General features: G+C 41.3%; 1 protein-coding gene across 3 annotated transcripts in view; it reads right to left on the minus strand.

The window, feature by feature from the left end:
• reps1 (RALBP1 associated Eps domain containing 1) overlaps positions 1–14,549 on the minus strand; it is a 21,321-nt gene extending 6,772 nt beyond the window's left edge. For 2 of the 3 annotated variants that reach the window (XM_042390596.1, XM_042390594.1), the window contains exons 1-8: positions 13,806–14,549; positions 10,043–10,166; positions 4,842–5,071; positions 3,870–4,035; positions 3,174–3,304; positions 2,009–2,171; positions 1,847–1,910; positions 889–1,043 (exon numbers count right to left, since the gene is read on the minus strand). In XM_042390596.1, the coding sequence (XP_042246530.1) occupies positions 889–1,043; positions 1,847–1,910; positions 2,009–2,171; positions 3,174–3,304; positions 3,870–4,035; positions 4,842–5,071; positions 10,043–10,166; positions 13,806–13,958 (1,186 nt within the window). In that variant the 5' untranslated portion in view covers positions 13,959–14,549. The remainder of the gene's footprint in view (positions 1–888; positions 1,044–1,846; positions 1,911–2,008; positions 2,172–3,173; positions 3,305–3,869; positions 4,036–4,841; positions 5,072–10,042; positions 10,167–13,805) is intronic. The other variant, XM_042390595.1, reaches the window with a different exon arrangement.
• Positions 14,550–15,190: the final 641 nt, after the last annotated feature.

The following is a 15,190-nucleotide window of genomic DNA, read 5'->3' on the forward strand; positions in this document are numbered from 1 at the left end:
ACTGTGAAGGCCATTTTTTCACCATTTTCAAACATTTAATAGATTAAAGGATTAATCAACTGATTGGGAAAATAATCTGCAGATTAATCAATAATGAAAATCATCGTTAGTTGTCGTCCTACTTTAAAAGAATCTTATTAGGATTTAGTGCCGCTGGATATAACTTCCTCCTGCGAGTGATTTACTGATCAAACGACAGATTTAAAAGTATGTCACTGCTGTTAAATACGAGGGTCTGGTTTGTCACTGAATCAGCAAAGGAAAAAAATAAAAGAGCGTTTTAAATGTTTGAAATATATTTCCATTTTTGATTATAAAATGAGGTGGGATAGGACAGAGCTCTGTAGGGAGGGAGCTGAGACAGTTATGGACTATTTTCTTATTCATAAACATGAAATACTAGAGCTGCTTTGCCGGTGAGATCACCATCCGTTTAGCCTATTTACCATTTCTGTGTTCAAGGTTCAAGGAGTAATGTTGTAAAGCACTTGTTCTTCAGAGGATAAAATACTCAAGTCAACACTTGCAGTTATAAAACAGAACATTTTTGGCACGCACACTAAATTTCAACAATAAACAAACAAAGAATTATGTTTTATTTGACAATCTGTGTCTAGGAACACTGAGCTCCACGACCAAAAATGCTGTTATGACATATCTAGAGTAAACAAACTGGATGTCAAGTCATATTTAATAATCGTGCTTATTGTGACTGTCAGCTGATGAGTGGATGTCATTATAAAACGGCAGCAGAAATGTATTGCTCACTTGAACCATCACATAAGTAAGATGCAGGTTTTCTACACAATGACAACTTTGTTACCTTACAGGTTTTATGAGGCCGGGAAATAAAAGGGAAGAAATAACAGAGCGGGTGCAGCAGCGTACCTGCTGAGTCATCCAGGTCAATCAGCTTTGGCATCAGGCTCTCGGGCAGCTTTTCAGGGAGGTCGTAACCATTCTTCCTGGCTACGACCAGGTGGAAGGCGGCGCAGAACTCGTCCAAGGTCAGCGCTCCGTCTTTATCGAAGTCTGAAAGCTCCCTTGAAAACACACATTAGGCAGTGAGTCTGCAGTCTGGACAAAGCACAATGTAAACAACCAGCTAGCTGCAAAAGAAAAAGGGGAATCATGTTCATAAAGACCTTCACTCGGGCTTTATTTTCACTGCATTGTTACAAAACTTGACACCTGCTCGGGGAGCATCGGTATGCATTGACAGACAAACTCCATGTTCACACTACAGCTGAATACAACGTGTAGCGTTTCACATAGTCGACTTCACACTTAGCGCCGTTGTGAGCCGGTGATACTAGTAGCGACGAGTCCTGCTCAAAACAAGTTGTGACAACCAAAGTTGAGGCTTCCTCCTACGCAAATAAGCCAGAGAATGCTAACAAGAGCTGACAGCTTGTTTTTGATATGCAGTAATTAACGGTACAATGATCCAGGAACCGTTTATTCCCCTTCAAAGCAACGGCAGCTTGGTAGATTAGGGTTTGACTTGGTCAGACGCTGAGGCTTATTTTCTTCAATAAATAATTTAAACAAACTTATCGAGTAGAATCCTAAATATTTGCTGGCAATAACTTCTCAAATGTAAGGAATGTGAGTCTTTCTCCATTTCATTTCACGTATTAATGCATCAGTAGCTTCCTTTTGTGAGACTACACAGTAAAGACATGCTTCCAGTTTCTGAGTTTGTTTTTATTTTTACTTAAAGAAAAGAATAAAGATGATCCTAAAGGGTTCTTGCATAATGTCCAATACTGGCTCTCCATATCTATATCTATTTTACATGTAAGCAAAAATGACAAAAGTGAACATCAGAGTAGCCGAGACTCACCAAATATGTGACAGCTCTAAAATTGGTAGTTTTGATTTGGTGAAGAACTCTTTTGCTGCTGAACCTGCAACACATGGACAGGAAGGAGATTAAATGACTTTGTTTTTACAGAAAGCTGCTTCTTTTTGTGTGTGTGTATATGTGTTTTTTGTATTTTCCTACCAGGTATGAAGCCGGTAAGGTCTGGCTGAATGGTTTTGAACTGGTTAATATAATACTGTCTCTGCTCGTCCGTTATCTTCCATGGATCATCGTAGCCGCTGGACTGTCGCTGGATCTCATTGGTCGTCGCTGCCGAGGCCACCGTTCGTATCGTTGTGCTTTCCTGAGAGAGGCAACGCGGGACAATTACAGCACTGATTAGAAGCAATACACTAAAGTAAATAAAGCATAATAAAATCCTGATTTGCTTGCAGTAGTTTCAGTTTGGACACTTAAAACTGTAAAGAATGCTCATAAATGTGGTACAAATGCACAGCAAAAGGTTTTATTTTTATTGGATCAAAAACTTCCTAGCTCAGTAATAGTATTTAAGAATAAAAAAATAATAATAATAATGTAAGAAACAAACAAGTTACTTCAGTTTGAGTCTAGCAGATAAAGCACAGATATAAAACGTTGGCTGACGTTTGAGGTACAACTGCGGTTTGTACAACATATCATGCTTAATGTGTGCAATATGAGACGGCACTTTTTATCTGACCAAAGAGGTTGATGAGCCATAATAGAGTCATAATACTGTGCACAGTCATTCTCGTAACTTGTTCATCTGTATTCACTACTAATTGTTATTATCTCCTCTTGATCAGCGGGTGTTAATGACTCAGCAACATGTAATCATATTTGTCACCACAGACCCTGTTTCTGCCATGCCATGAGCTGTTGACACCGTTTGACGGCTGTTTGAACTACTTTGTTGCACGACTAGTAGTGTGAGTTTCTAAGCGAGTTGAGCAAAGACAGATTCTACTTTTTTTTTTTATTGTGGTAACGATTGAGCTGATCTTCTCACTCGCTAGTGTATGTTGGTGAGAAGAAAAAGACGTGAGTTGGTTTGATTTGAGGCTAACGGCGTTTTCAGACCTATAGATTGTTTTCTCTGGTTCAAATCAGTGGATGAGTTGGTAAACTCCCCCCCCCACAAACCGCTCCAGAGTTTGTTTTTGGTGCAGTTGTTTTGGTCCGCACCAGAGTATGATCGCTGTGTTCAGACCTGCCCAAACAAGATGCATCAAGGGGAAAACAAACCAGAGTCTCATTCGACCGGATGCAGGTCTGACAGTGGCCCTAGAATCGAGATCATAAAGCAAGCGTAAGGCTTCCCTACCTGTACTGATGAGGGGTGCATTGCTGGGAGCGTGCTGGATGGCGGGGTGTCTGCTGTGAAACTGACCCAACTTTCCTGTCCTGGAAGAGGGGGCGAGTGCGACGGCCACATCCCGTCACCGGACACTGGAGCTGGAAGGAGGACAGTAAATGTACGGTGATGTGCCATAACATATGCAAAACAAATAAATGTGTTGTAAGTGTTATTAGGAGGAGATTACAGAGATTTTTTTGCAGGTCATGTGATGTTCACTTTGTTCCTCTAGTGACTAACTAGAATTGCAACAGTCGATCTAAGCAAACATGATTTACAGTATGTACAAGCTGCAAAGAACAGGAAGCATCATAAACTGCTTCATATTCTGACTCTTTCTCACTAAAGTCACAACTAGTAGCAACTTTCATTCCACACTATGTTTTCTTTCCATTATGCCAGTCATTGTTGTTGTCATTAGTGGTTTGCTTAAGTGAAACCTTTCCTCTTCCTTGCGCTAATCCTCAAAATGTTGTAGATGGTATGCATTATCCTATATTTTTTCAACTTCAAAAAAAACAAACACACTCCTCTCTCCCAAAAAGAGGCCAAACATCATTCGCCTTGAGGCCTCTTCCCATTGGCTTTAATTCATAAAAGATGCTCATGTAATTAATATTAAGGGATAGTTATTACCCCCCCCAGCAGGTCAGAGGATGTTACCTGTTTGTGGTTCTCTGAACTGCGTCCAGACAGCTCCGGTTGCAGCCACCACCGCCTGTCTGTCTGGATTTCCTCCGCTGTGCTGCCGTTTGTGTTTCCTCCAGGAGGGAGGGGAGGTGGGGGGCGACTGGTGAGGGGAGACCACCGGGGACGTCGGTTCAGGCTGCTAACAGATGTACAACAAATCAAAACACACATAATATGTATGAATTTTCTTTTTTTTTTTTTTTTTAGAAGGAATGTAAACAACTGGACATTTAAAAAGAACGGATATCTTAACACTTTCAAATCATCATCTGACACACAACGAAGAAACAGAAAATTCAGCGTGCAGCAGTGCAGCCACGACGGTCTGATTATGGCTTCCTGTTATGGGTGTTAACTTTCAGATCGCTCCTCAAATACTATAAGATTTCAATCATCCGAGCCAAGAGGAGGCCAGTAAATGCAATAAGTTTTTTATCTGTTTTCACGCAGCGCGTTGAATGGAAAAACAGCATTTCACAATAGATGCAAATAGACTCGAGGAAGAAGACTACATACATAAATGGCCGGCAAACACACTGCTGATGAAGAAAACTTTAGAGAGTCATTTGAGCAATAAGCAATCAAACAGGAAACACAGCAGTATTCCAACAGCATTATCTCTAATAACTGCTGGATCCAGTCATCTGAGGAAATAAAAAAGGGAGTGAAAAATGCTTTCCAAAAGATAGATAATAATAAACACATATTTAATGTTCTTAGCAGTACCAATTGTGGGGGAAAAAAAGCAGTTTTGTCTTTATAAATCTCCCCTAAGCCCAACTCTATATCCTTATTTACACTATAAATGTCTGTATATAATGGTTTTTGTTACTTAAGTGAAGATAAAGATCATGAAAAGAGACAAAAATAAGCCCACTTACATTGTCAAGAATAAAACGACAGTATTTAAGTAGAAGCCTGCACACAGATACAAGGATTACACACCTGTGTTTCTACGCTGGGTGCCAGAGGCTGGATGACCTCATGGACAGGAAGCGTGGTGGATGAGGCGGGACCTTTCTTGTTCTGGTGACCCCTGCCTGGTGGTCTGGGTATTACTGCAGTGGCAGAGGCTGGGTACATCCCCTGACTGTCTGAGTCCTGGTAGAGAGCAGCGTGCCTCGCCTCTGCCTCGTTCTTCCCCACCACGAACCTGGGCAGCGGCAGGTCCTTAACTGGAGAAAGAGGAATTCATTCAGGAGGATTAAAGGAAATATTTCTTTGTTATTTGCTGATGAGTTTTGTTTCTTTTGCTCCTTATTGTGTTTATCCGTTTTGAGGATGGAGGTCTGGTTAGTTCAGTTTTCACGGCTTTGTTTGTCAGTTTGATTTACACACTGTTTGGATAGTTTAGTAGTTTGAGGGGGGTTGGCTCATTGTGTGGTTGGCCCAGACTTCCTCCATCTTTTTGTTCTGTTTTGGTTAACTTGTGGCAATTCTTTTCAAATAAAAAAAAAAAACTAAAAAAAAACTAATCTTCTAGTGTGGCTTCCTCTTTATATGTTACTGGTCACAAGGTTGAGTCAAATGTTTCTTTTGTTGTGGCTTTAACTCGTCAAACACAGCGTTTTTGTCATGTGTGGGTTTGGTGATGTAGTTTTACTATTTGTGTGCTGTGCCTTTAGGCTTTTGTTAATGGAGTTTAGTGTGGCTGCCTGTTTATAGGTGGTGTTTTGGGATCCTCTTTGGTTTACTGTGCGTGTTTGTTCTTGTGTATCACTTTGTATGCGGAGACGTTTTTTGTGTTCTTGATTAGTCTGTGCGTGTTATTTTGTTATTTTGGTTTTGCCATACCACTTTGGTTGCACAATGGATTTCTCTTGGTGTGTACAATAAAATGCCAGCATGTTATTTTTGGAATATTATAACACTTAGATGGCAGCGGGGTAGTGGGTTTCCTGCTTTTGAGTTGCTTTGTTAGTAACTGGTCCTGCGTTGTCGTTCCAAATTGGTGCTACAATGGAGTTTAATCTGGAGGATTGTGTTAGTGTGGAAAGGTTTGACATTCCTATCAGCAGGCGAGGCAAGACACAGGTAATAAAGGATCAGCTGGTGTCTACTTCAGTGGGGGAAGGATTGTTGTCAGCTGGTGTGGGCGTGCAGGGTGTGGTTACTTCTCCTTAAATCTGAGGAGTCTTGCTAAATCTTGCTGAACAGGTGAGATTAAAAGAGCTTGAATCAAGAGTTGCGTCGTCTAGATCTAAAGGAGTAGGATATTGATTGTAATCTTGAGGTAAGAAGACTTGAAGAAGAGACTAAGTGTGTGTTGCGTTTAAAGGAATTAGAACTTAATGCAACCGTGTCTCCACAGGCTCAGCAGCCTTCATCTGAGAGATCACCTGCTTTTGATGAGAATATTCTACTTTTTCAAGAGGATGATGATGTTTTGTCCAAAGCAGCGGTACAGGGGAGGATTCTCACTCAGCTCACTTCCCTGAAGCTCAGTGTGCCGACATCATGTAGTTGATTTTGTCACACAAGCCGCTGCTTTCTGATGTACCTTCATGCACGACAGTCTTGCAACATGATATTAATGTAGGTGACTCACCACCGACTAAACGGCATGCATATCGTGTTAATCCTGACGAGCGTTTTTTCGTTTTAGAGGAGAGGTTGAGTACATGCGCGGGATTGCTGAGCCCGGTTCCAGCTTGTGGATGGATGTGTTGACTGTGTTGGCAGTGCCTCGTATGTAACCAAACTTGATTTGCTTAAAGGGTACTGGCAAGTCCTGTTAACTGACCGTGCTAAGGAGATTTCTTATCTTTCTTGGGTATGAAGCCTATATAGATGACTTGGTAACATACTCTGATTCCTGGCAAAGTCACATCCAGCAGATAAGGGAGGTGTTTGAGCAACCTGACGCTTAACTTAGCAAAATGTGATTTTGGTCAAGCAACTGTGGTCTATCTGAGAAAAGTAGTGGGCTGAGGTGAAGTGCGTCCAGTCCGGTCCAAGGTGGAGGCAATCCTGACGTTCCATGTTCCTGCTTCTGGACGAGACCTGCGCCGCTTCCTTGGGATGTCTGGCTGTTACAGGGGGGTTTTTGCAAAAACTGTTCTGTCATCGCAGCGTCGTTAACTGACCTGTTAAGCCCAGAAGTTCAGTTTTTTTGTGGTCTGACAGTTGTTAACATGCTTTTCAGCGGATTAACACCCTGCTGACTAATGCTTGTGCTTGCGGCGCCTAACTTTGATCAGCCATTTAAACTGACAATTGAGTGAGTTGGTGCAGGAGCTGTTCTGCTTCAGGATGGTGCTGATGGAGTAGAACACCCAGTGTCCTACTTCTCCAAAAAACTTCAAGCGTCATCAGCGTGCTTACTCTACAGTTGAAAAAGAGGCCCTTGCTATGGTTCCCTCATCTTTTTGTTAGGGTTAGGTTTGTTTGACCAGACCTCCAGACTCCCATAGTTTTGGTTAATTTATGGCAATTTTTTTGTAAATAAAATCATTTTTCTTTTAAACTAGTCCTTGGGTATGGCTTCCTCTTTGTATGTTGCTGGTCACAAGGTTGAGCCAAATCTTTTGTTGTGGCCATAACACTGATGTGCTAATCAATAAATAAAAATGTGTATTATGAAGACATTTAAAAAGGAAGATAACTGATTTCGCAGTTAACCACAGGTACAATAAAAAAAAAAAAAGCACCAAACAACAAAATGGACTCAAAAATGCCAGGTGCATCATCAAAAGTTGTGGTTAAAAATTTGCAGTGTTATACTAAACAGTGCTGGACATAAATGAGTCGTATTGGCTTCTCATTATTGGCCATAATTGAATGGGAATACAGTGGTCAACTTATATTGAAGTATGTGAGGCAATGCTACTCTTATTACACAAGACTGAGACCAATTACCACTGAAAGAGAAAAGCTACTGAGCTCATCAAATGAATAATGTACTAAAATGCATATAACACCCACTAATTTGTCAGCCTGATCCTAATAACATTTGAACAAATGATCTGCAGTCAAGCTGCGGACGCCTTCGGAGTAAAAAGATCCGATGCGTGGCGACCCAACAGACCTAAATGCACGCAGCAGAAACACGGGACCGACATGTGCTATGAACGGTCTTCTAGAGAGCACTGAATCAACATTATACTCATATTCCACATTCTAAATTGTTTTTCTGGATGCTGACCATTCACCTTTGAAAGCTTTAACTCCTGAAATGGCTTTTGACAGAAAAACAACTCAGTATCACTGCATGACCAAGGTGACCTGAAGCTCTCAAACAGCACAAAATGTAAACCAAACTGCATCTCAGCTGCAGCCTGAAGTATAAAACTAATTTATTATATCTACTTCTGAGACAGCATTAATCCTCTCCTTCATGTTAAGAGAAATACTTTTTTTAAAGTTCAATCTAATGACCTTGACATTGTACATCATGTCCATGCTGCTAAGAGGAAGTGGCCTCAGTGCTTCCTTATATTGTTTATCAAATTATGAAATCATTACAGCAACTTTATGTTGCAATATTTCAGGCCAAACAAGTAACTGCTTTTAGTAGTAAAGGGCTTATTTGAGAGAAGAGAGAAACACAACTTTGCAGTCAGACCCTTCAGGGCTTAGACTACACACTGTATTTAGCTTGGTTAAATAAAAACCAGTTGAAACAAACTCTTATTGTTAGTCACCTAGTAATACAAATGTTGGACTACTGCAACCACAAGTTTGCTGTCAAATAATATATGCTAGGGCTGGGCGATCAAACAATCTTTATATGGGATCACAAGAAACATTTATGTCGATAATGATGATAAACTTTGGACAGTTTTTTACTCGATATGGATAGATCTAACAGCCTATCACACAGCAGATATAAACATGACGACAGCCAGTCAGACTGCAGTTTTTGGCCCATTTCCTACCGCAGCCAACAAGGCTACGCTAGTGCTATCATTAGCAGGGCTACAACCATCTGGAGTGTCCATCTCGACTAAAGTAACATTAGCCGAAAAAAAAAAAGTCACATCATCACACGCTACCGTTTTAACGAGGCTGCTTTGACTGCAAATGCAAAAAGCTAAGCTAGGCTAAGCTCAAAGCTTGTAAACAGAGTAGCAAAAAAAGGCTAGTTATCCACTAACACTGGTGTTGTTTCATAAAGGAAACTAGCAAATCTAATGATATGTGAACTAAGCACAGAAAATAATGTAATCAGTAAGATAAATGAAGAGGTTACAGCTGAATATATACTATATATATATATATACACATAAAAGATGTACCATAATGACTGGATTACAATTTTGCACTTTCACTCAAATTTCTACCTCTAAAACATTTGAGAGATTTAAACCAGAACATAATATCTTGATCCATTTGTTTACTTTTTTTGTCTTGGTTGAACCTCTATAAATATTTGACATGTTTGCTGTCCTGCCAAAGACATTTGATGTGATAGTAATCACAGTTTTTAGTTTTATTTTCTTTGTTTTAATAAGTTACAAGGCGAGCTAACTTGTATTGTTTTGTTAAGGCAGATAAAGCATGTTTGCAAAGTTAAATGTTAAGATGTTATTAAATTTAGGCTATTCTTTTATCCCATAATATATTCTAAACCAAACCATGTTTGCACAGACAAATGTTCACATTATGTTATTCTATTTTTGATGTTAATAAACAATATTCTAAAGTTGAACTAACAAACTCTCTGGTTTCTTCAGGCTTCAGTCGTTATCAGGATACTCTTCAAACTGGCAGCATTATAAAATGACATATGACGTGATAAATACCAATATTGATCAATATGGAAAAAATTATTGTGATCATATCTTTTGCCATATTGCCCAGCTCTAATGTATACTTTATGCTATGTTTAGTTCTATCATTTTCCCAGATCTCATTAGGTAACACAGACTGCATGCTTCTGAGCTTGACACTAAAAAACTTCTCAACTACTCATTGCTTCCTGTCCCATGAGCACCTCAAAATATTAAGCTATAATTCTAAAATATTAAATATTTTTGCCAAGCTGGATACGCAACAAGATTAAAGCTAAACAGAAAAATCTGGTGGCATTTGTCAGAGAACCTGGTTGTCATATGATGGTACTGAATCTGTTCCTGCTGGTGTGAGAGGTGACTCTGCAGTAAGAAAAAGCTAAAAAAAAAAAAGTTCAACTGTCATCGACTCACCCGAGTTGAGGCTTTCCACCCTCAGGGGCAGCCCGGACTGGGCGATGGCAATGAGCTTCAGAGCGATGTAGAACTGGCTCCGCCCGAAGTGACCCAGCCGAGTGGCTCCGCATAGCTCTGTGATCTAAACCACAACCGCAAACGAAGACAAGGAAGAAACAGTTAACAACCTCGGATTAATCTGATATTAAAAAAAGTAAAGTCAGCGATTCTACTCCAACACAGTTTTTTGTCAAATTCAGCGAATATCTCCTCACAGTCCCGCTAGCTGTCCGTTCTTTGTGTTCATACACAGCACTGGCTCTGTAAATGGGCATGCAAACACAGTGGCTCAGAGAAAGCCATGCAACACTACTCGGGCCAATCAGCAACAGGGGGCATTGGTGCTCGTGCACAGGACAGGGGGAAGTCATCAGAGCAGCTGTCTGTACGGGGACATGACAGTCTCCCGTCTCCAGCCCTCGTTGAATGGTGGGAGAGGGCTGGAGAACTGGAGAGAGAGAGAGAACTCGGCCAATTCACATAAAAAGATGTTTTCTCACGGAACAGATACACTTCCATTTTATTAAATGTATCAATTCACACTGAATCCAAGAATCTCACAGAGACCCCCCCACATCTGTTTCCGTCACATTTAGTGAAACATAATTTGAGCAGGCAGCTGTTTCAATCACACAAATATCTCGCTGTATATGTGTTTTCAACTTATTAACCGTATCAATGAATCAATAAATACAAACACAGTTGATTTCTTCCCATGGAGCCGACATGAAAATGATTTTGGTTCAGTATATTTCTGCTGTCAGTCATCCTAGTGAAGGCGGTTCGTCCGGCCGCTGTCCTCTCAGCACAACCAGGAGCTGCAGCTGACAGACGGCTGCTTCTGCGGACGGAGACGCTGAACGCAGGTAGAGTGAGATGTGAGGAGGCCGCAGAGAGGCGGAGAGTGTGGATGGACTATTGTGCTCACATGAGAGACACATTTTTTTTCCTCCACTCGTGATAAAGTGAGAAGTACAGAAGTGACTCTACAGCTGAAGCATCGCTCTGGAGTCCGCCATATTTCTCTTTCGGTCGTCGCCGTGGCAATGCGCGTCAATGGATTTTGGGGGGGGCGGGGCTTCTGAAGGAGCACGAAGGAGGGGTGTATGTGTGTATGTGACAATTCATACCTTAGAAAGACGTGGACGTAATGAAACAAACATTTAGGGTTTCCTTTAACAGTAAGCTAAACCATCGATCCATAATAACGTTCTTCACTGCTCTATTTCACAGCACAGAGACTGCATGAATACAAGTTATCAAACATGTGTTTTAGATGTGGTAGAGTGGTGGGCTCGTTCTTGCATTGTACATGGTCATATACAAAACTTAGCACCTTGTGGTTTGACCTCTGTGACATTATGACAAAACTTACAGGATTTACCTTCCCATTGGATCCGCAAATTTGCTTACTGGGGAATCTTACAACCATTAGTGCTCATTCAAGAAACTCTCAAAAAAAAGTTGTTAGAAATAGCTTTATGCATTGCCAGGAGGTGTATCGCAATGACATGATAGTCTGATTCACATCTCCTCATAGCTAGATGGGTTTTGGAGATGAATAGTTGCATTCTACTTGTAAAGATGACATATTCTCTCAGAAATGAATACAACATCTTTCTAAAGATTTGGCAACCCTTCTATGGACACCTTGTCAACGCCTGTATCAGATTTGATATAAAAATGTTGTCAGAACTGATACATCATTAGTCATCTGAATAAGCCAGGATTGTTTACATTGTCTCTTGTTATTTTATGTTGTATTTATTTATATGTTCATTTAATTGTTTCATTTTCTTTCTTTCTCTGTTAATTGACTACTACCTACTCCTTTCAAGTAAGGTCCTGTGGGTGGGACACGGAGGGGATTTGGAGCCATGTTTGTGAGTTTGTTTGTATTTTGTATGTCTTGTTAAATCTAACACACACATACACACACAAAAAAACAATAGACTAAACTGTTTTCTTATCAGTGGACACAAGCAATACTGTAAACTCTTGATATTTTGCACTGAAGTTGTCCAAATACTTACTGTGATACAGTTTGACACATAACAGGCACAAGCAACAGTCTCATTTCTTCTGTTGGTTGGCAGATGATCAGCGGGTCTCACCAGTATATAAGCCTGATTATCAGATATTTTGTTGTACTTGACATCATGCTGAGCAGGCTTAGTCTAACATGGTAGATGGGACGGTCCGACAGAAAATATAAATTGTATGGAAAGGTGCACATAAGTTCACATAAGTGTGGCTGCATGAAAAAGAGCAGTATGTAGACACCAATTAATACCCAGGGAGTTGAACTTCATAACATTAGGGTGACTCCTCAAGTGACACAACACCAACAGCCCGCCACAGCTGACTGATCCCTTTCCTGCTGACAAAGGACTTATTCTGTGTATGTGTGGATACAAAGCACCCGTCGCTTTACTCAGCCTGTTACAACACGACACTAGCTGTGTGTGTGTGTATGTGTGTCTCTCACAGACCACCACAGTGTTCGGTGTACATTTTGAAAGTGGAGGATTACAACACTGCTTAATTCTTCCACCACACAGCTCCCCTTGTTGACCTTGAAAAGGATGCTGACTCACAAACTGCAAATATTGGCCTGCTGAGAGACCAGGAGTCACAAGAATGGGCTGCTGCCGTTTAGCAGGCGACTGACAACTCAACAGTTTGAAGACAGAGCAAGGAAGGGACCGGATGGCATCATGTGTGGTGTGACCGTAATAACCAACACAGTAATCTAGGGCGGCAACTAACGGTTGTTTTCGAATAATCTGTTGATTATTTTCTCAATTAATTGGTTAGTGGTTTGGTCTATAAAGTGTCAGAGAGTGGTGGAAAATGTCAATCACTGTTTTCCATAAGCCCACGGTGACGTCAAATGTCTTGTTATGTCCCGATTAACAGTCCACCACCCACAGATATTCAGTTTGCTGTCACAGAAGACCACAGACACCAGGAAATATTCACATTTGAGAAGCTTGAACCAAAGAATTTGGAAATTTTCTTCTTCAAAAAAATGACCTCAAACCATTATTGATTATCAAAATAGTTGGCAACTAATCAATTAATCGTTGCAGCTCCACTGCAATCTGACAGGAAGCAAAATACATCTGTGGTTAAACACATAGCTACAGGGATTGTGACAGAAATAAGTCTCCTCAGACATGGATTTATAAAAGGGTATTTCAGATGTGGTGGTAACTTCTAAATAGCAGATTGACAAGTGGACACTGCAACACTGGGTCTGCAGTTCAACCCGGTGGCGAACTAAATAGCAGATGTTGATTGAATCGGAAGACAGGAAAGAGTGGGCAGGGAGCTGAAGCAAAGGGCAAGATTTGCGAGGTTGTGTAACTTGTGCACATTAGGCGCTGTTCAACACATGCCAACAAGATGATATCTGCAGAGAAAACATGCCAGCTTCTGTTTATGTGTATAAGATGTCAAACAGAGACTAAATGTACAGCTAAGGTTAACTAAGTGGCTGTCTCTGGCTGAGGAAGCTAACACTAGCCAGAAGAAGGTGTGTCTCTTGCTGCGCAGCATTGCTAACCACCACAGCTAACCGTAGCTTAACTGACTGACAGGTCAAGCTCTGACAGCCAGGCAAGTCTGTAAAACACACATGAACACGGCTACGTTTGGGTGCAGTCTTGGGCTCCAAACCATAACAGTTTAAAGCTGGCAGTTCATGTCGCTAGCTTACCTGCAGGACAACTTCGCTGGGTAGCTGGGCCGCCCGGAAAAGGTCAAGAACTCTCCCGTTGGACGCCACTTTCTTGGTGTTGTCCGTGTCGCAGTAAACGAACAAATCCGAGTAATATTTCTGCTCGATATCACTCAACGTTAGACTTTCCATTGTGGCACCAGTCGAACCTTAAAAGCAGACTAGTTGGCTGTTGATTAGCCCGTAAGCCAATGGCTGGGGCAGGATCCAAAAAATGGGCGAGACTTCAGGATCCCAACTTAGCACTAGCTAACGTTAGCAGCAACAATGTTCGCCGTGTCGAACTGGCGTCGTCTGATCCCCACTCTCTGTAACAGTCCCGAATACTAAAGAGAGCTGATCACCATGTAACGAGTCAAATAAGGAATGCTTTCACACACTTATTCACTTCAGTGAACTTGTTGGGCCAGCCAAGCCAAGTAAGTTAGCCAACAGCTGGCTAGTAGTGCAGCGAGCTAACAGCTACCTTGAATCAAAGTCAGCGGCACTAACGTTCAGCTAACTAGTGCGTCCGCCTCCTCCGTCTGGATCTACCGCGAGAATCTCACGTTACGACACGTCTTCTCCCGTTAATCCGTGATGGGGACGGTGCCTCTGCGTTTCGCTGCAGACGAATTCCTCTGCGGGGCCGCTAGAAGTAAAGTTTCAGGGTCTTTGGGTTCCTTCCTCTAGTAATCATAGCCGCCATTCCTACCGCCACTGTCAAGCCACTCAGTTGACAGAAGACTTCCGGTGGGATTCTTCAAATTTGACTGTTTTGGCAAAATTAAATGAAAATGACTCTTTGAGAACAAATGTAGTGACATTTCCACAGGCTGTCTTCCTGTATGGCTCATGGCTGGCAATCAGGTTAAATGGGCAATTTCCATGCTGTTTTTTCCACTCCAGTCTTATTTAAAGATGCAAGGAGTTTGACTCCAGTTTAGTGGCTTGGAACAATAATATGTGTCTGATGTGTTTTTTCCACAAAAAAAGTACAATTACCACATTGCTGGACACAAGACATCTCCTACTTCACTTTAAAGTCCATTCTCAGTGTTTGTGCAATGGAGGCTTCAAGTTATCACAACACACTTCTGTAAGATGCATACTGGACCAGGATTGGCTCCAAAGTAGTTGTGATGTGACAAATCATGCTCATAATCCCACCCCTGAAAGATTTAAGGTGAGCACAAAGAAACTTTCCACTTTCAGCAGAGGAATTTGAAGAACGTCTTCTAGTGTCAAACTCTGCACATACATCATTCTGCACAGGGAAGCTCAAATAATTAACTGAAGGAACAAGAAGAAAAACACATTTTTGAGTGGAGGGGACTCTAAATGTTCTTTGTAGTGTGTTGTATACTCTCCGTGATGAGCCTCAC

Source organism: Thunnus maccoyii, chromosome 17, assembly GCF_910596095.1.
Source record: "Thunnus maccoyii chromosome 17, fThuMac1.1, whole genome shotgun sequence".
Lineage (NCBI taxonomy): Eukaryota > Metazoa > Chordata > Actinopteri > Scombriformes > Scombridae > Thunnus > Thunnus maccoyii.